We start from the raw sequence: 21,816 nt of genomic DNA, 5'->3' as shown, positions 1-21,816 counted from the left end.
CCTGAACACTTATATCCGTGTCATACAAGGCTAAGATGGGAGTATCCTTCAAATGCTATGGATGCCTTTGTACCACTTTATTAAGAGCCTACTCTTTCTACTTGGTAGTTTGTCTCTCTCTATCCCCCTTTTCTTTTGGTATGTTCCCACGTTGGTAATGTTCCTATGGCAAATCTGATCAGATTTCTCATGTAAATGTTCCAGCAGATCCTTCCCCCGAGGATCAACTCTACTGTCATTTAATAGAATCAGCTCATAGCTTTTTTGTGAGGTATAGGAAAAGATTTGAGACTGCCCAATTGAGGCTCGGTCCACACTGCAATTATGGCTACGGTCAGGCGCATACACACAGGAGGTAGGCGCCCGTCAGGTGGGGGTCACGTTTGATGCCTCCCACCATAGGGACCCATTGTAAGGAAATGTATATTGCATGGGAAATGTTTGTTTGCATTTGTCCTCTATATAGAAAAGTGCAGCCTCCTGTACTTTCCTATACAGTTAAATAAATGGTATGAAAGAGAATACCAGCAGGCTGACTACATTGGATGCGGAATGTTGATAAAATGTGGTACAGAATCAGCAACCTAATCTTTATAAAATCCCGAAAGTGTGATCAGGGTCTCCGGGAGATAGGAGCAGGGATGGGAGAGCAGGGGAGAGTAAAGGGTAGTATAGGACTATCTATTTACAAAAAAAAAAATCAGCAACCAGCTCAGCATGTCCAATTCGGTGTGTGAGAGAGGTCTCGTACTTTCTAAAATCGTATAAATTGAAACTCATAGCAAGTTTATTTTTCAAATAGAAATATTTTTATCTAATATAGTGCAAAAAATACAATCCAGTGAGGATATATACAGAAAATCGTTCACTTTTAGTGCATGTTACTACCTTAATAGGCATTGCTGTGGGTGCACAGGAGAAACTCTCATATGCTGAGAGACGGCAGAGAGGAACAGGACGCCTGTAAAAATATAGGATTGTGCCCAGGAAATGTACAAGAAAAGTGTAAAAAAAATCCCACAGAAAGCAGTCTACCGTGCTAAAGAGAAGCGGGCAGAAAACATGATGGGGGATCAAACATATTAGCAGTATCTGTGCCTCTAGAGGGAAGATGTGGTCCCTCAGAGGCCGCATTAGTGTCTGCAGTATTGTTCACAGGAATTACATCCAGCATGAAGCCTGGAGCATATTGCAAACCTACTTAGTGCAACTTTTTATTTTTAACTCAAAATACCACTATCATATGTAATTTTTTTAATTATGTGATACATACAGTAGCCTTTTAGTATAGAACTTTCAGTATGACAGCTAAAAAAAGTCTATAATCATACTATACATGCAAGAAATAAAACTATTTCTAGACATTATATGATTTGTATCCTGCAATTTTCACCAGTTCATCCCTCTGCTGACTTTGCATCTAATTTACAGTTATCTCTGAGCTAGTGGGTGGAAACAAGCAGCTATGATGTTTCTCATGCACAAAGATTTATTCATGTTCTTCTTTCCTTATGTAACACACAATCATAAAGTGCAGCAGTGAAGCCATTGTCCAGCAGTACTGAGCTTTGTGGCTGTGAATCCTGCACTGAAGCGAAATAACTTTGCTGAAAGTTGCAGCTCAGTCTGCATGTGACTGCCTGGTCTCATACCATGCCAAATGCTCCTCACTCTTCCCCTCCATATCTTTTACACACTTATGGCAATACATATTTATTTTGCTTCAGTTATTTACTACTATGTTTTGCAACCCGATATCTTATTCTATGGCTTATGTGTTACGGTATGTTACTTAGTACTTTTTTTGCTGCATGTTAGGCTCGAGACCGTGTAAAGAATGGACTAAGCAAACTATTGGAGACTAACCAGCTGGTTGATAAAATGAAGATTGAACTATCTGCATTAGAGCCAGTGCTGAAACAGAAGTCTATTGATGTAGATGCCTTAATGGAGAAATTGTCAGTCGATCAGGAAAATGCAGATCAGGTAAGTGATTCTTGATAACATGGTAGCACAAGGTTCCCATGTCATATTTCCAAGTGAAAGTTCTGAAAATATGGACTAATGTCCTAGTATTTGAACATACTGTACTGTTTTATTCTAGCTTTTCGTGTCATTTAAAGGTAACCTGTGAAATGTTTTTCTCCCTAAAACCAGATAAATAAGTTCATTTTATTATCTTATTTATTACTGCATGTGCCAAAAAACAATTTTAGAACTACATTGGAAATATGCTAATTATTCAGGTCTATCATAGCCATTTACATATCAATTTTATTACTGATTTTCCAGGAATGGAGGAATGTGAAAGTATTTCAGGACTTGTGTACATAAAATCAGGAATCACAGCAAAAACACATGCAGCTTTTCTGATGTGGTGCTGAGGTAACTTTGAAGGGAATCTGTCAGCAGGATTTCATCCCTCAAACTAATTCTATGCGTGTATAGCTCTTTCAAAAAGTCCAGCAATACCTTTATATGGCCAGTCTGTTCCTCCATTACTGAGAAATTAGTGTTTGAATTTGTAAGTAGTAATGGGGTGACCCGTGGGTGTTCAGGTCCTTCGGGTTCAGCCAAACATTTAAAAAAAAGTTCAACCCGGTCCCCATTCAAATGAACGAAGGGCCCGAACCTTCGGCGTTTCACACACTGTCATCTGTATGACAGCGCGAGAAACAGAGACTCTGATCGGCGGTAAGTTCATTACCGTTGGTCAGAGCGCTGCGGTTTCCACTCTATCAAGCAGATTACAGCATGTGAGCCAACAGATGTGACCGGCTCTAAAAAGGTTATCACTGGTCACAGTAGTCGGCTGATGAGAGTACTACTCTCAGCAACTAGCAGCCAGGAGCCGCCCCAGAAAAAACGCATCTTTTTGTTGTGCCAATTATGGCGCTTTGCCCAGCTCTTCCCACTTGCCCTGGTTCAGTGGTAAGTGGTGTAATAGTTGTGGGGTTGATATCAGCTGTTTTATGGCTGCTGACATCAAGCCCACAGGTTAGTAATGGAGAGGCTATAACAACCTCAAAATGAAGTATAATAACTCACAAGCTCATAAAAATGAACATAACCATGCGGGCCCCCAGACGAAGCAGTGGGCGAAACGCGCGTAGGGGCGTGTGTTGGCACTATGGAGAAGGAGAAGGGTAAAATTTTACCATGGGACCAATAGTCCTTACTGCACGTGCGAAACTTTGGGTCACTGGACCGTTGAATTGTCTGTTTGGTAGTATAGTGCAGTAGTGGATCCCTGCAACGATATGGGTAGTCAGATGAGCTAAAATTAGTGACTACTGGGATTCAGTTTGTATGTGACTATGCCCTCCTACTTCTTCATTATGTGACATTTAGTGTGTTTCTTTGGTGCACCTTTACCCAATATTTAAAGAACTCTGCAGTTTAATAATATTATTCGTATATGGATTTTGTTTTGTATGTTTAAGTGTTTAATAAATTATTTCATTTTTATGAGCTTGTGAGTTATTATACTTCATTTTGAGGTTGTTATAGTGAATAGGAAGTATCTCAGGGTACTATCCCAATTGGTTCTGGGTAATGCTGGCAGGACCAATTTGTGATTATGGTTTCTGGACCTGAGTTGTTGTTTCTAGTAATGGAGAGGCGTCTATCAGACGCCCCCATTACTAACCCCATAGTAACGGTGACATCATTAAAGTTACTGACAGTCACAGGAATCGCTTCTCACGCTCTGCTCAGTGCTAGTGTGGAGAGCAGTCACATCACTGATCGTCGTGGGACATGGCCATTAATGGATTATCCACAGAAAGGTGAGTATAACTTTGCTTTTTTATTTTTATTTTTGGTAAATAAAAGGGTAAAAGAGGGTTGGGGATTTTTTATTTCAAATATTGGAGTCTGTGTGTTTATTTTAATTAAATGACTTTTTCCTGTGTCTGTGTCTTTATTACTTTTGACTGTAGGGTTAGTAGTTGGTGCGTCTGATAGACGCCTCTCCATTAGTAACAGATTTGCCTTTTCTGGGGCGGTTGCGGGCTGCTATTTTTAGGCTGGGGAGGACCAGTATAAATGGAACCTTCCCAGACTGAGAATACCAGCCCCCAGATGTCCGCTTTAGCTTGGCTGGTTATCAAAAAAGAAGGGCTTAGGGACCACTCCATTTTTGATAGCCAGCCAAGATAAAGTTCACCGCATGCCTTTTTTTTTTTTCTTTTTTTACAAAGTGTGTGCCGGCCAATCACAGCCATGTTAAATCTTGACACGGCTGTGATTGAGCCGGATGTGCCCACACATGAAAGCTTGTTGACTGCCTGCAGCCTTTCAACAAGCTTTGTCCAGACTGCCGAATCCAAACAGTAACACGGACTTCATGAAGAACTCAGTGTTCGGGGCCCATGCATAGACACTAGGTGTTCGATATGGACCCCAAACTTTATTGTTCGGATTCGCCCATTTCTATTAATAAGCAAATACAGTACAGACCAAAAGTTTGGACACACCTTCTTATATAAAGATTTTTCTGTATTTTCATGACTATGAAAATTGTACATTCACACTGAAGGCATCAAAACTATGAATTAACACATGTGGAATTATATACTTAACAAAAAAGTGTTAAACAACTGAAATGCAAACTGGATGAATAGCATGCCGCTGGAAGATGCTGTGGTAGCCATGCTGTTTCAGTATGCCTTCAATTTTTAATAAATCCCCAACAGTGTCACCAGCAAAGCATCCCCACACCATCACAACTCCTCCTCCATGCTTCACGGTGGGAACCAGGCATGTAGAGTCCATCCGTTCACCTTTTCTGCATCGCACAAAGACACGGTGGTTGGAACCAAAGATCAACACCTTCAATTCTCTCCTCCATCCCCCAGCACCTCCTCCTTCCCCACTTATCTCAGCTGAAGACTTTGCCTCATTTTTCAAGCAGAAGATTGATAACATCAGAGACAGTTTTGGTCAACAACCCCCAGAGCCCTTCCTCCCGACTTCCCAGCCCTCCACCTCCAAAACCAACTTCTCCACCATTACAGAAGATCTACTCTCAAGATCACATCTCACCACCTGTGCAATTGACCCGCTCCCATCCCACTTCATCATAAACCTCACCACAGTCTTCATCCCAACCCTAACCCATCTCTTCAACCTATCACTAACAACTGGTGTTTTCCCCTCAAGCTTTAAACATGCCTCCATCACACCTATCCTCAAAAAGCCTTCTCTTGACCCATCCTCTGTATCTAGCTATCGCCCTGTATCACTTCATACTTAGGCAGTTAACTGGTTCATGCAGCTTTACATGAACACCCGAGCCTTACACTATGGCTGGTCCAAATAACTAAAGCAATTGTTACCATCCACCTCTTGTGTCTCCCCTTTTCCACATAGATTGTAAGCTTGCGAGCAGCAGGGCCCTCATTCCTCCTGGTATCTGTTTTGAACTGTGATTTCTGTTATGCTGTAATGTCTGTTGTCTGTATAAGTCCCCTCTATAAGTTGTAAAGCGCTGCGGAATATGTTGGCGCTATATAAATAAAATTATTATTATTATTATATTATTACTTCTCCCCTATGCCTCCAAACTACTGGAACAACACGTCTACCTTGAACTGTCCTCCCTCTTCTTGCTCCCTCTTTGACCGCTTACAATCTGGCTTCCGGTCACACCATTCCACTGAAACTGCCCTAACTAAGGTCACCAATGACCTCTTAACCACCAAGAGCAAGCGACACTACTCTGTTCTCCTCCTCCTCGATCTGTCGGCTGCCTTTGACACAGTGGACCATTCCCTATTATTACAGACCCTCTCATCCCTTGGCATCACAGACTTGACCCTATCCTGGATCTTATCATACCTAACAGACCGGACATTCAGCGTCTCCCACTCACACACCACCTCCTCACCTCGCCCCCTATCTGTCGGAGTCCCACAAGGTTCAGTCCTAGGGCTCCTGCTCTTCTCCATTTACACCTTTGGCCTGGGGCAGCTCATAGAATCTCATGGCTTTCAGTATCACCTCTATGCTGATGACACACAGATCTACATCTCTGGACCAGATATCACCTCCCTACTAACCAGAGTCCCTCAATTTCTAACTGCTATTTCATCCTTCTTCTCTGCTAGATTTCTGAAACTTAACATGGACAAAACAGAATTCATCATCTTTCCCCCATCTCACGTGACCCCCCAAACGAACCAATCCATTACAGTAAATGGCTGCCCACTCTCCCCAGTCCCACAAGCTCGCTGCCTCGGGGTAATCCTTGACGCTGATCTTTCCTTCAAACCACATATCCAAGCCCTTTCCACTTCCTGCCGACTTCAACTCAAAAATATTTCACGAATCTGTACATTCCTCAACCAAGAATCTGCAAAAACCCTAGTCCATGCCTTCATCATCTCTCGCCTTGACTACTGCAACCTCCTGCTCTGTGGCCTCCCCTCTAACACTCTCGCACCCCTCCAATCTATTCTAAACTCTGCTGCCCGACTAATCCACCTGTCCCCCCGCTATTCCCCGGCCTCTCCCCTCTGTCAATCCCTTCACTGGCTCCCCATTGCCCAGAGACTCCAGTACAAAACCCTAACTATGACGTACAAAGCCATCCACAACCTGTCTCCTCCATACATCTGTGACCTCGTCTCCCGGTACTTACCTACACGCAACCTCCGATCCTCACAAGATCTCCTTCTCTACTCCCCTCTTATGTCCTCTTCCCACAATCGTATACAAGATTTCTCTCGCGTATCACCCCTACTCTGGCACCCTCTACCACAACACATCAGACTCTCGCCTACCATCGAAACCTTCAAAAAGAGCCTGAAGACCCACCTCTTCCGACAAGCCTACAACCTGCAGTAACCACCGATCGACCAAACCGCTGCATGACCAGCTCTTTCCTCACCTACTGTATTCCTGCATTACTGCATCCCTTGTAGATTGTGAGCCCTCGCGGGCAGGGTCCTCTCTCCTCCTGTACCAGTTATGACTTGTATTGTTTAAGATTATTGTACTTGTTTTTATTATGTATACCCCTCCTTACATGTAAAGCGCCATGGAATAAATGTAATAATAATAATAATAATACTCTCAAATTTGGACTCATCAGACCAAAGCACAGATTTCCACTGGTCTAATGTCCATTCCTTGTGTTCTTTAGCCCAAACAAGTCTCTTCTGCTTGTTGCCTGTCCTTATCAGTGGTTTCCTAGCAGCTATTTTACCATGAAGGCCTGCTGAACAAAGTCTCCTCTTAACAGTTGTTGTAGAGATGTGTCTGCTGCTAGAACTCTGTGTGGCATTGACCTGGTCTCTAATCTGAGCTGTTGTTAACGTGCGATTTCTGTGGCTGGTGACTCGGATAAACTTATCCTCAGAAGCCGAGGTGACCCTTGGTCTTCCTTTCCTGGGGTGGTCCTCATGTGAGCCAGTTTCTTTGTAGCGCCTGATGGTTTTTGCCTGTGCACTTGGGGACACTTTCAAAGTTTTCCCAATTTTTCGGACTGACTGACCTTCATTTCTTAAAGTAATGACGGCCACTCGTTTTTCTTTACTTAGCTCCTTTTTTCTTGCCAAAATACAAATTCTAACGGTCTATTCAGTAGGACTATCAGCTGTGTATCCACCAGACTTCTGCACAACACAACTGATGGTCCCAACCCCATTTATAAGGCAAGAAATCCCACTTATTAAACCTGACAGGGCACACCTGTGAAGTGAAAACCAATCCCGATGACTACATCTTGAAGCTCATCAAGAGAATGCCAAGAATGTGCAAAGCAGTCATCAAAGCAAAAGGTGGCTACTTTGAAGAACCTAGAATATAAGACATAATTTCAGTTGTTTCATACTTTTTTGTTAAGCATATAATTCCATATGTGTTAATTCATAGTTTTGATGCCTTCAGTGTGAATGTACAATTTTCATAGTCATGAAAATACAGAAAAATCTTTAAATGAGGTGTGTCCCAACTTTTGGTCTGTACTGTAGGTCTGAAGAGCTATTTGTAGATCTGATGCCCCTGTCACTTCAGCTCTATTCCCCACCCAGGGCCACCTCCTCCTTGCTTGACTGAAATCTTCTATCCTGTGTAGCTTCAGGCAAATGAGTCATCTGTCAAGCAGGAAGAGGGAGCGCTGGACAAGAAGTAGAGCTGGAGTGACAGAGGCTCCACATCTTTAAATAGCTCTTCACTCTCATTTGCATATCGATTGAAATGCTTATTTCTCCTACGCCTCATTGGGGGACACAGGACCATGGGTGTTATGCTGCTGCCACTAGGAGGACACTAAGTAAACAGAAAGATTAACTCCTCCTCTGCAGTATACATCCCTTCACTGGCTACAATTCAACCAGTTCTTGCTTAGTGTCTGTAGGAGGCACTTGGGTCTATTTTCAGACCCCATCTTTCTTATTTTAATTTTATTTTAATTTTTATTTTTCTGTAAATTTTTATTTTTTATTCAACGGAGTGAAGGGGGCGACGGATCCCTTTTATAGGACCCGCTCTCCCCCAAACCAGCAACAGGCGAGCACGGCGAGTATACCTCCCTGTCCCTCTCCTGCGACGCTGGAGCACGCCAATTTTTACTGGGGCGACGGTTTCCATCTTTGGTCCCGATCTCCCTTTCCCCCTGCAAGACGGCGAGTACATAGAGCCTGCTCTAATGTACCTCTCCGGGGGCCCGACAGACAAGGCCCACACTGCATGGCGTTGCACAAAAGGATGTCAGAAGAGGATGGAAGCTCTATGGAGACAGGCGCCGGCCGTACTTGCGGCAGAGTCCCTGGGGAGAGGCGCCGGCCGTTGGGGGTCTGCGGTGGTTAGCGACTCTCCGTTGCAGCTGCCACAGGCACAGGACCGTGGGTAAGCTGCTTCAAGAAAGCTTAACCCTTTCCCTGCATATACTGCCTCGCTCTGTCTCTAAAGACACTATGTCTCAATCCAAGGAGACTAAAAATGGTAACAAGAAGCACACAGTATTTTTCACTGTATGTGCCACTTGCAATACGGCCCTGCCCCGAGCTCACAGTAACCCGTTGTGTGCGGATTGTGTCCCGGCCTCTGTGCAGCCGCCTCCCGCCGCTGCTGATGCTGCCGCCGACGCCGTCGCCTTCGACCCTGTAGAGCCTAGCCCCCCTGAGTGGGCAGCTTCTCTGTCACGATCTATGGCTTCCCTAGTCAGGGCAATTGACTCCCTCCGGGCCCCCCTTCAAGTCAGACCGCGGAGCATTCGGGCGACGGTACGGATCCGTCCACCAGCAGGGGGCGTACTCTGTCACTTTCTACTCGGGGTTCCAGAAAACGTACCCATGTTCCATCCCCTGACCACGGGCCAGTTGGTTTTTCAGCGTCGGCGAGCTCCGGTTCCCGGTCCCCTTCTCCAGACAACCCAAACGACTCTGAATATGAGTCCGACGATTCCTACGTTCAGGATTCCTCCACTTCCCAAGAGACACTCGATTCTCTCATCGAAGCAGTCAACCAGACCCTGAAGGTGGCCGAGGAATCCGTATCTACGCCTGAACATGTGGTGTCGTTCAAAAAGACTAAACGTGTCCAAAAGGTTTTTGTCACTCATCCTGAGTTCAAGGAGATTGTACAAAAACACAGGGACCATCCCGATAAATGCTTCATGGGTCAAAAGCCCATCGAGGCCAAATATCCTTTTCCTCAGGAACTAATCAAGGACTGGTTGCAGTCCCCCTCAGTGCCTCAGTGGACCCTGCTGTGTCACATCTCACTTCCAAAACCATCCTGTCCCTGTCAGACGGCTCCTCGGTTAAGAACCCCTCTGACCGTCAGATTGATTATCTGGCTCGCTCCGTCTTCGAGGCCACAGGAGCCTCTCTCTTCCCATCTTTCGCTGCCTTTTGGGTGGCTAAGGCTATGGTCGCTTGGGCCGAGACGCTTTCCTCAACCATCCCAGTTAGTGACCTACCTCCAGATGCGATCAACCTGGCTAACCAGATAGCCCAGGCTGGGGATTTCGTAGTCAACGCCTCAATAGACGCAGCCAATTGCGCTGCACAGGCAGCCGCGAATGCAATCTCCATTAGAAGAGCCCTGTGGCTCAGGGATTGGTGAGCAGATTCGGCTTCCAAGCGCTCTTTGACATCTCTGCCCTACCAGGCTGGTCGTTTATTTGGAGAAAAATTAGACCAAATAATCTCGGATGCCACCGGGGGAAAAAGTAAATTTCTCCCCCAACAAAAGCCTACCCGGCTGTTTCGGTATCAACAACAATCCCGATTTCGGCCCTTTTGTAACAATACCAACTGGTCATCTACATCCTCTGCCTCCGCATCAGGACGAGGCTCGCCCGGTGACCGAGGTCTCTTACAGACCTAACTGTAACTGGAAACCCAGACCGAGACCACCCGAGTCTAAGGGATCCAGATCCCTTAGATCCTCCACTCAATGACTCCTTGCAACATCCGGGGGGCACCAACAAAGCAGGAGGGCGCCTACTTTTGTTCCATCAAGCCTGGCTCTCGGTCGTTTCCGACGAGTGGGTCAGGGAACTGGTGTCCACCGGATACAAAATAGAATTTTCCTCCCCCCCACATGCTTCTTCCAGTCTTGCCCTCCCAAATCAAAGACAACAGCCTTTCTCCAGGCCATACGGGCACTACAAAGGGACGGAGTCATCATTCCGGTTCACCTAGACCAAAGGTTCAAAGGGTTCTATTCGAACCTATTCGTGGTCCCAAAGCAGGACGGATCGCTGCGTCCGATTCTGGACCTGAAACTTCTAAACAAATTTGTCAAAATTCGACATTTCAGAATGGAATCCCTCTGTTCTGTGATCGCGTCCATGGAAAAAGGAGAATTCCTGGCGTCCATAGACATCAAGGATGCTTACCTCCACATCCCAATCTTTCCTCCGAATCAGCAGTTTCTCCGCTTTACATTTCGCGGAGAACACTTCCAGTTTGTGGCCTTGCCTTTCGGTCTCGCCACCGCTCCCAGAGTCTTTACAAAGGTCATGGTGGCTGCCATGGCCATTCTTCATTCCAGGGGAGTGGTGGTACTTCCGTACCTGGACGACCTACTGATAAAAGGTCCATCTTACCCAGCCTGCGAAGAGTCCGTCGTTCTCACGGTGGATACTCTTTCTCGCCTGGGTTGGAAGATAAACTTCTAAAAATCCTCTCCAATTCCGGCCCAACGGATCTCCTTTCTTGGGATGACACTGGACACTTCTCGCGGTCAAGTCATTCTCCCTCAAGACAAGGCCTTGGCCTTGCAGCAGGGAGCTCAGAGTCTTTCCCGTCCAGTCTCTCACTCCATCCGTTTCAGCATGCACATTCTCGGGCAGATGGTAGCAGCCATGGAAGCGGTTCCATTCGCACAATTTCACCTCCGTCCTCTACAGCATGCGCTACTGTCGGCGTGGGACGGCAACCCGTCCTCCCTCGACCGCCGCTTCACTCTGTCCCCACGGGTCAGGAAGACCCTCAGGTGGTGGACGCTGAAGTCCTCCCTAATCCAGGGAAGGTCTTTTCTCCCAGTGCGGTGGCTGGTGGTGACCACCGATGGCAGCCTCATGGGCTGGGGGGCAGTTTTCAACCATCACACAGAACAAGGGCGGTGGTCCACTCGAGAGTCTCGCCTGTCCATCAATCTCCTGGAAATACAAGCTATCAGGCTAGCGTTGTTCCAGTTTCACCATCTTCTGGCGGGTCACCCCGTCAGAATCCAGTCCGACAATGCCACGGCCGTGGCATACATCAACCGTCAAGGGGGAACCCGCAGCAAGACGGCTATGCTCGAGGTGTCCCACATCCTGTGTTGGGCCGAATCCAACCATTCGCCCATCTCGGCGATCCACATACCAGGTGTGGAGAATTGGGCGGCGGACTTCCTCAGCCGCCAGGGTCTCGCCTCGGGCGAGTGGTCCCTTCACCCGGAGGTTTCCCAGCAGATTTGTCATCGCTGGGGGACCCCAGATGTGGATCTCATGGCATCCAGGTTGAACAACAAGGTTCCACAGTTCTTTGCACGGTCACTCGATCCACGGGCCATTGGAGTAGACGCCCTGGTCCTGCCGTGGCGTCAATACCGCCTCCCGTACATTTTTCCCCCTCTTCCCCTGCTACCGAGGGTCATCAAGAAGATCAGGGCAGAGGGGGTACCAGTGATCCTCATCGCGCCGGACTGGCCGCGCCGAGCATGGTACGCGGAACTGGTTCAGCTGGTCGCCGACATCCCCTGGCGTCTTCCAGATCGCGTGGATCTTCTCTCACAGGGCCCGATTTACCACCAGAACTCAGGGGCCCTGTCTTTGACAGCCTGGCCTTGAATCCTGGATTCTAGGCCAAGCGGGTTTCACTCCCAAGGTGTCTTCCACCATGATCAGGGCTAGGAAACCTGTATCCATGTGCAGTTACCACCGTACCTGGCGAATTTTCTTCTCATGGTGCGACGCACAAGGGCGATCTCCTCTGCTATTTTCTATCCCTGCCATATTGGATTTTCTCCAATCTGGACTAGAGTCGGGACTTGCACTTAGCTCTCTAAAGGGTCAGGTTTCGGCATTGTCAGTCCTTTTCCAACGAAAGATTGCCAATAGATTGCCGGTGAAGACTTTTTTCCAGGGAGTTTCCCGTGTGGCGCCTCCCTACAAAATGCCTTTGGATCCGTGGGATCTTAATTTAGTCCTCGGAGCTCTTCAGGAGACTCCCTTTGAACCGCTACAGGACGTTTCCCTGACCTTCCTCTCCTGGAAGGTAGTTTTCCTAGTGGCTATTACGTCCATCAGACGGGTTTTGGAGCTGGCTGCACTCTCCTGCCGCCCTCCGTTTCTAATTTTTCATCCGGACAAGGCAGTATTGAGGACCTCTCCCGCTTTTCTGCCCAAGGTCGTTTCTTCTTTCCACCTCAACGAGTTGATTGTTCTGCCTTTGTTCTGTCCGGCACCAGTCCATCGCATTGAAAAGGCTCTGCACACTCTTGATGTGGTAAGGGCTCTTCGACGGTACGTCTCGCGGACGGCTCCCTTCCGCACGTCGGATGTCCTGTTTGTACTTCCAGAGGGACCAAGGAGGGGTTCTCCCGCTTCCAAAGCTACTCTAGCAAAATGGATTCGGTCTGCTATTCAAGAATCCTATCGTGTCAAAGGTGTTCCTATCCCAGCAGGGATCAAGGCCCATTCTACTCGGTCGGTGGGCACCTCGTGGGCCATTCAGCACCAGGCATCAGCACAGCAGGTCTGCAAGGCTGCGACATGGTCCAGTTTGCACACTTTTACCAAACATTACCACATTCATTCTCTCTCTTCTGCAGACGCCACCCTTGGCAGGCGCATTCTGCAATCGGCAGTACCTTAGCCGTAAGCCAGTGGTACATGGGGTATTAGCATATGTTGCTCCCCACCCAGGGACTGCGTTGGGACGTCCCATGGTCCTGTGTCCCCCAATGAGGCATAGGAGAAAAGCAGATTTTTGTGTACTCACCGTAAAATCTTTTTCTCTGAGCCAATCATTGGGGGACACAGCACCCACACTGTTAGCCTGTTTGGCTTGTTGTTACTTCCTTGGTTTTGACATAGTTTGTCATTTGTTCATGCTCCTACTGCTTTACTACCGAACTGGTTGAATTGTAGCCAGTGAAGGGGTGTATACTGCAGAGGAGGAGTTAATCTTTCTGTTTACTTAGTGTCCTCCTAGTGGCAACAGCATAACACCCATGGTCCTGTGTCCCGCAATGATTGGCTCGGAGAAAAAGATTTTACTGTGAGTACACAAAAATCTCCTTTTCTCAGTTATGGAGGAATGAACTGGCCATGTAAAGGTATTGCTGGACTTGTTTTTGCAAGAGCTCCATACAAATATAAATAGATTGGAGTGTGAAATCCTGTTGATAGATTTTCTTTAATGGCACATGGCCACACTCTCTAGATACACCCTTATTATTCCACAATCATGAAACAGTTGCTTTCATTTGTGCAGCTGCCTAATTACTAGACACCCAAGTCATGTTATGGGGGCTGTCAGTACCATACGTAAAGTCTAAATTTCCATTAAATGCTCTGCACATTCACCTCACTCAATATTGATTGGTATTTGCATAATATCATCTTTGCTTTGGAAGCTTTCACATTTTATTATCTTCAAAAAGAAAATGCAAATTGTTTTCAGGACATAAGTCTTGCTGCCTTTTGTTAAATAAATTAATTCATGGGTTTTCTGGTAGACTCATTCCCTTTGCATTCTGCATGTATGTCACATATAGCCTTCATGTGCCCCTTTCCTTCTGTCAACAAAATAAAGATTTTTTTGTGCATCGTCTTTATATCAGAGGTGAGAAACCAGCAAATCTTATTGGCATCACAAACATCCGAGAGTAGAGATCTGGTAGAATAATAAAACTGTAAATATGTTTTTTTTTTTCATTGAACTGGATTTCTTTGGATGGATTATTTTAGATCCATTGGTTATAATAACATTTTTGTAGTATTTTACCTAGAATAACCATGCTGTCTCTTGTGGCAGGTGCGGCGCATTGTGAAAGAGGATGAAGCCATTGCAAAAGTTAAAGCGGAGGAAACTCAGGCAATCGCTGATGATGCCCAAAGGGATCTTGACGAGGCAATGCCTGCTTTAGAAGCTGCGAATAAAGCACTGGATTCCCTGGATAAAGCAGACATATCTGAAATTAGAGTATTCACTAGCCCACCAGATATGGTCATGACTGTTATGGAAGCCATATGTATTCTATTAAATTCAAAGTAAGTATTGTGTAATGTTGTCTTGGATATAGTATGTGAGAGGACTCAAGAATGTATCGAAAATGCTGTACATGATTAGAAAAACAATTTTCAAATATACTTTTAGGGAATTTTTAAGTTATTACATTAGGTTTCCTCCAACAATTAGAAGAGCATCTAGCATATCTGTGCATTATATTACACAGCCCTCCATTTATGTCACTGAGAGTGGATCCCCCTTTTAATCTAAAGTTGAGTAGTTCTACGTTTAATAGATTTTGTATTTAATTAAAAAAACATGGGATCCATAACTAAATGTATGAATAACATAGCAGTGTTATATATCCCATTATTACCTACATAGTCATTATGGTCAGTGACCTTCAGATATTGGCTGACCCATCAGGATATCATGGTATCCTGTTCTTGAGAATTAATGAATTTCAAATATTTCACCACAACTTAAAACTTGAGCAATTGTATTTTTCCTAATCAATCCATAGCCATATGTCAAATGTTGTTTTTCAAAATATATGTCTCGTCATTTAGGCCAGATTGGATGACTGCAAAACAACTGCTGGGAGACTCCAATTTCTTAAGAAGACTTATGGAGTATGATAAGGAAAACATAAAGCCTCAAATTTTGTTGAAACTGCAGAAATATATTTCTAATCCTAATTTTATACCGGAGAAGGTGGAAAAAGTGTCTAAAGCGTGTCGGTCCATGTGTATGTGGGTTAGAGCCATGGATCTGTATTCCAGAGTACTAAAAGAAGTTGAACCGAAGAAACAGAAACTGGCAGCTGCCCAGGTAGTATCGGTCATACGTGGTCTATAGTACTATGGAAATTTGATGTGTGATTTTCTTTATATAATATATTAGGACTCCCTGAAATATTGTATAACGATTTCTGCCACTGCCCAAACCTATTTAAACACATAGAGATTGCGATTGTCGTCTAGTCATGCTGATCTCAGTAAGACCAAGCGACAATGATGAGAGCTGACTTCAGAAGATGGCCCCTGGGGACAGCGCAAACTGTACCGCTTCTTTCCAGACGCCGGTATGTATCACACTGATGACACACAGATGTCATCCATGTGTCATCAGTGTACACGTGTGCTGCATGCATTGTTCGTGTTGCTACTAATAAACTGACATGTCTGCGGGTTTTTCACACGGACACATGGTTCATGTAAAAAACCTGACATGTGCGCACCACCATTGAATACAAGGGGTGTGTGTACGTCCATATTTGCAGCCCTTAAAAAATGGACTGCAAAACCGATGTGTGATTGGGGTCTTATAGTTGGTGCCTGTCGTGTGTGGAAAAAACTCAGCTACTGAGCCTCCTCCACAGCCTGCGCAATGACGTACATGTATGCCAATTTGCATTTTATGATAAACTTTCTGTGTCGTGATTTCTTTCTTTTGTGTTAAAAAAGTCACATCTGTACAACATTGTGAGTTCCCATTTCTTATAAGATGGTTTTTCCATTTCTTTAGACTGAGCTTGATGCTACTATGGCCACTCTTCGAGAAAAGCAGAGAAAATTGAAAGACGTAGAAGAGCAAATTAAGCAGCTGCAGGATCAATATGATAAAAGCCTTGGAGAAAAGGAAACTCTTGGTAAGCAATGAAATTTGCATTTTGTTCTTGAGCATTACTGCACCACTGAGGAAACACCATTAACAACAATACACTGACACATAGCACATTTACATTTTTCTTGAAAATGCCAATGTCCAGACACTCTGAAGAACCACTTTCATGTTCACATACCATTGCAAAATCCAATCCATATAGCCCATTTGTTTTGTTTCTGTAGGAAGTGCTTGGATATCTTCATTCAATAGATGGAATAGTCCCAGAAATTAAAATGCCCCAATATACAACTAATTGCAACTATTAGGTTATGTGCCCACATTGTGGATTTGCGTGCGGATTTTTCTGCACTATTTTTGAAAAATCAGCAGGTAAAACGCACTGCGTTTTACTTGCGGATTTACCGTGGATTTCCTGCAGTTTTTGTGTGGAATTCACCTGCGGTTTTACACCTGCGGATTCCAATTAAGGAGCAGGTGTAAAACGCTGCGGAATCCGCACAAAGAATTGACATGCTGCGGAAAATACAATGCAGCGTTTCCGTGCGGTATTTAACGCATCATGGGCACAGCGGATTTTGTTTTCCATAGGTTTGCATGGTACAGTAAGCCTGATGGAAAACTGCTGTGGATCCGCAGCGGCCAATCCGCTGCGGATCCGCAGGAAAATCCGCACCGTGTGCACATAGCCTTAGGCTATGTTCACACTTTGCGGTTTTTGCTGCGGATCCGCAGCGGATTTGCAGCTGCGGATCCGCAGCAGTTTTCCATGCAGGGTACAGTACAATGTTACCCTATGGAAAACAAAAACCGCTGTGCCCACTTTGCGTTTTTCCGCTTGAAAATCCGCGCTGATTTTCTGCGGAAAAAAAGAAGTAGCATGTCAATTCTTTCTGCGGAATCCGCAGCGATTTTCCACCTGCACCAATAGGAAAGTGCAGTTGGAAACCCGCAGTGGAATCCGCAGTAGAAACCGCACAAAAAACCGCAGGGAAAACCACCGCCATTTTGCACTGCGGGTTTTACTAATCCGCAGCTGAAAAATCCGCAGCAAAAAAAGCACAGTGTGAACAAGCCCTTACAGTGCATTGCGAAAGTATTTGGCTCCCTGGAACTTTTCAACCTTTTCCCACATACCATGCTTCAAACATAAAGATACCAAATGTAAATTTTGGGTGAAGAATCAACAACAAGTGCAACACAATTGTGAAGTTGAACGAAATGTATTGATTATTTTAAATTTTTGTGGAAATTAAAAAACTGAAAAGTGGGACGTGCAATATTTTTTGGCCTTGGTATCCTAGTTTAAACGGTGCACAATGTTATCAAGAAGTTTGCCAAGAATGTAACCATCAAGAACCTCCCTGGACGTGAGGAAAGGGGAAAATTGACAAGAGATGTCTTTGAAGGTTGGTGCGAAAGGTGGAAAAAACACCATGTCAAACATCCAAAGACCTGAAGGCCAACCTGGAACAGTCTGGGGTCATGGTTTCAACAAGTACCATATTCTGCACACTAAACCAAGCAGAGCTTTATGGGCTAAGGCCAAAGAAGAAACCATTGCTGAAGAAAAGACAAAAAGGAACGACTAATCTTTGCGAAAAATTTCCTTGACAAACCACAATACTTCTGGGAAAATGTTGACAGATGAAACAAAAATGCATCTTTTTGGCAATGTAAAGCATATTATTATTATTATTATTATTATAATGCTGTGAGGTAGCTTTGCTGCGTGTGGTACTGGAGTCCTTGACCATATCACAGGAATCATTAAATCAGAGAATTATCAAGAGGTTTTGGCGAAAAATAACCTACCCAGTGTAAGAAAATTTGGTTTGAGTCAAAGATCATGGGCAAGACAATGACCCAAAGCACACATCCAAAAGTACACAGGAATGGTTGAAAACAAAAAAATAACTACCGTATATACTCGAGTATAAGCCGAGAATTTCAGCCCATTTTTTTAGGCTGAAATTGCCCCTCTTGACTTATACTCAAGTCATACCAAGGGGTCGGCAAGGGAGGGGGAGCAGCAGCTGTGTAATCATACTCACCTGCTCTGGCACAGTCCCTGGTTCCCCGACGCCGGCAGTTTCATCCTATAGTGAGCGGTCACATGGTACCGCTCATTACAGTAATGAATATGGACCCCACTCCACTCCCATAGGGGTGAAGCTGCATATTCATTACTGTAATGAGCGGCACCATGTGACCGCTCAATATAGGAAGAAGCTGCCAGTGCCGGGGAACCAGGGACCGCGCCAGGAGCAGGTGAGTATAACGCAGTGTGCGATATTCACCTGCTCCTCACTCCACCGCCTCCGGCCGCGCTCCGTCTTCCCTGTCCTCTGCACTGACGCTCAGGTCAGAGGGCGCGATGACGTGATTAGTGTGCACGCCGCCCTCTGCCTGAACAGTCAGTGCAGAGGATGGGGAAAGCACAGTGGCGGACGGTGGCGGTGGAGCAGGGAGCAGGTGAATATAGCAAGTGCTGGGGGCCTGAGCGACGAGAGATGAGTATGTGATTTATTTTTTTTTTCGCAGCAACAGCATATGGGGCAAATGTCTACATGGAGCATCTTATGGGGCATAATCAATATTTGTGCAGCTTTACATGGGGCAAATGTCTACATGGAGCATCTTATGGGGCATAATCAATGTTTGTGCAGCATTATATGGGGCAAATGTCTGTATGGAGTATCTTATGGGGCCATAATCCGCATTTGTGCAGCATTATATAGGGTATATTTTAATATGGAGCATCTTATGGGGCCCATCATAAACTTTATGGAGCATTATATGGGGCTCCTGGTTCAATATGGATATTCAAAAACACTTAACCTACTGATGTCTCAATTAATTTTACTTTTATTGGTATCTATTTGTATTTTTGACATTTACCAGTAGCTGCTGCATTTTCCACCCTAGGCTTATACTCGAGTCATTAAGCTTTCCCAGTTTTTTGTGGGAGGTCGGCTTATACTCGGGTTGGCTTATACTCGAGTATATACAGTATTTTAAAATGGCCAGCAAGGAGTCCTGTCCTCAATCCCATTGAAAATCTTTGGGGTGACCTGAAATCTGCCATTGGGAAATAGAACTCTGCAAACATTCAAGAGCTTGAACAAACTGCAAAGGAGGAGTGGGAGAAAATACCAGATGATAAGTGCAAGAAGCTTATTGATGGCAACTTTTTTAAAAAGTAAAAGATGAAAATATATATACATTTTTTTTTTTGCCTAAAATGCAAAGGAAATGTGTCATCTTTAACTTTAGCCTTTTTAGAGATCATTTCATCTTCATCTAGCTTAGCTGTGCCAAAACTTTTAGATGCCACCCTAGATGTATTTGTAATAACGCTCCATATGAGAAAATCCACAGAGAGGGAAATATATGTTTGAGAGTGTCCAAAAAGAGTCCCCAAATGAAGAGTAAAAGTCCGATAATAATTGATTTAAATGCAAGTAAATGTGCTCTCCGTCAGGACCCGAGGTAAACTGCTTTTCCTCTGCGACGAGCTGCCTCACCTGTGCGCGAGACCGCTGCAAAATGTTCAGTTTGTCTGATTTTTCTCTTTATAGGTATATTTTTGAGTAAAATGTAAATTGATCTTTTATTCTATAAACCTATGACATGTCTCTAAATTTCCAAATAATAACTTTTGTATTTTTTTTCTGACAAAGAAAAGTGGTCAATTTAAAAAAAAACAAAACAGTGCTTTCAGATCTCAAGTAATGCAAAGAAAACAAGTTCATAATCATTTAGAAGCAGCAATACTAATGTTTAACTCAGGAAGAGTTCAGAAATCAATATTTTGTGGAATAACCATGATTTTTAATCACATCTTTCATTCTTCTTGGCATGCTTTCCACCAGTCTTTCACACTGCTTCTGGAGCAAAAACGTAAGCAGTTCTCCTTTGTTTGATGGCTTGTGACTATCCATCATCCTCTTGATTACATTCCAGAGGCTTTCAATGGGGTTCAAGTCTGGAGATTGGGCGGCCCATGACAGGGTTTTGATGTGGTGGTCTCTTAATTTTTGCCAGAGCTGTATATATATATATATATATATATATATATATATATATATATATATATATATATATATATACATATATATATATATATCTGTGATGGGGTGATCACACAGCATCTTTAGTATGCAAGTCTTCCTAGGTGAAGCTGCTTCAGGAAAAATCAGGGAGGTTCCAAGAAACTATTTCTCTCCCACCAAAAAAAACTCTACCTCCATTCATGTAAATATGTAAACACATGTAATATAATGACATAATAGCTAGCCATGAAATAGCTGTGATGGCTGTACCATATATACAGCTCTGGCAAAAATTAAGAGATCACCACATCAAAACCCTGTCATGGGCAGCCCAATCTCGAGACCTGAACCCCATTGAAAACCTCTGGAATGTAATCAAGAGGATGATGGATAGTCACAAGCCATCAAACAAAGAAGAACTGCTTACATTTTTGCGCCAGAAGCAGTGTGAAAGACTGGTGGAAAACATGCCAAGGCGCATGAAAGCTGTGATTAAAAATCATGATTATTCCACAAAATATTGATTTCTGAACTCTTTCTGAGTTAAAACATTAGTATTGTTGTTTCTAAATGAATCTGAACTTGTTTTCTTTGCATTATTTGAGATCTGAAAGCACTGCTTTTTTATTTTGACCATTTTTCCTTGTCAGAAAAAAAATACAAAATTTATTGCTTGGAAATTCAGAGACCTGTTGTCAGAAGTTTATAGACTAAATGAACAATTTACATTTTAATCAAAAATATACCTATAAAGAGAAAAATCAGACAAACTGAACATTTTGCAGTGGTCTCTTAATTTTTGGCGGAATGGAAGAAAAATGCTTAATTTAATAACTGATAGAAATTAGTTAACAATCCCATCCAGAAAACAATAATAGATGTTATCCACCTACACTACCTTTAAAAAGTCATCTGCTATCACTAAATTATGATTAATGTGTGTAAAACAGAAAGATATACAATTCACTCCTGTGTCGGCATATGAATAGTGATGTGAAGGGGGACAGGCTCTTTGGCTCATTTCAATATCTAAACCAGGTCCTATCTGCGTTAAGTATAATCCATAAATAGAGAAAGGGTTTAGCTTTAGCCGTTTAAATGAGCCAATCATGCAGGTTCTTCTCACTACTCAGTACTGGTGTACTCAGTACTAGTGACTTATTTGGCACAAGAAGCTTTCTTTTGTATTATACACAAGCCGGATGTGTAGCTGTCTTGGCCTAAGGCCAATGCTGAAATCTGGAGACAGTAACCTTTTTATTAATTAGTATTAATACATCTGAGTGAGTTGTAGTTGTAGTTCCAGCCTTCCTGATCCTCGCGATGCTCCCGGCAGCTCCCGTTCCCAGTGATGCCTTGTGACAATGACCTGTGAGCGGTCTCGCGTGATGCTACATCATCTGGGGTCATTGTCGCGAGGCATCACTGGGAACAGGAGCTGCCGGGAGCATCACGAG

The 21,816-nt window shown here is 44.2% G+C and overlaps 1 protein-coding gene across 1 annotated transcript in view; it reads left to right on the top strand.

Annotated features, from left to right (window-relative positions):
• Positions 1–21,816, top strand: part of DNAH6 (dynein axonemal heavy chain 6) — a 717,942-nt gene that overhangs the window by 426,696 nt on the left and 269,430 nt on the right. Inside the window, exons 50-53 of the mRNA XM_077275462.1 lie at positions 1,819–1,986; positions 14,484–14,719; positions 15,248–15,509; positions 16,206–16,329. Coding sequence (XP_077131577.1) covers positions 1,819–1,986; positions 14,484–14,719; positions 15,248–15,509; positions 16,206–16,329 — 790 coding nt within the window. The remainder of the gene's footprint in view (positions 1–1,818; positions 1,987–14,483; positions 14,720–15,247; positions 15,510–16,205; positions 16,330–21,816) is intronic.

Source organism: Ranitomeya variabilis, chromosome 1 (genome assembly GCF_051348905.1).
Source record: "Ranitomeya variabilis isolate aRanVar5 chromosome 1, aRanVar5.hap1, whole genome shotgun sequence".
Classification (NCBI taxonomy): Eukaryota; Metazoa; Chordata; class Amphibia; order Anura; family Dendrobatidae; genus Ranitomeya; species Ranitomeya variabilis.
This window is presented reverse-complemented; position numbering and strand designations above follow the sequence as displayed.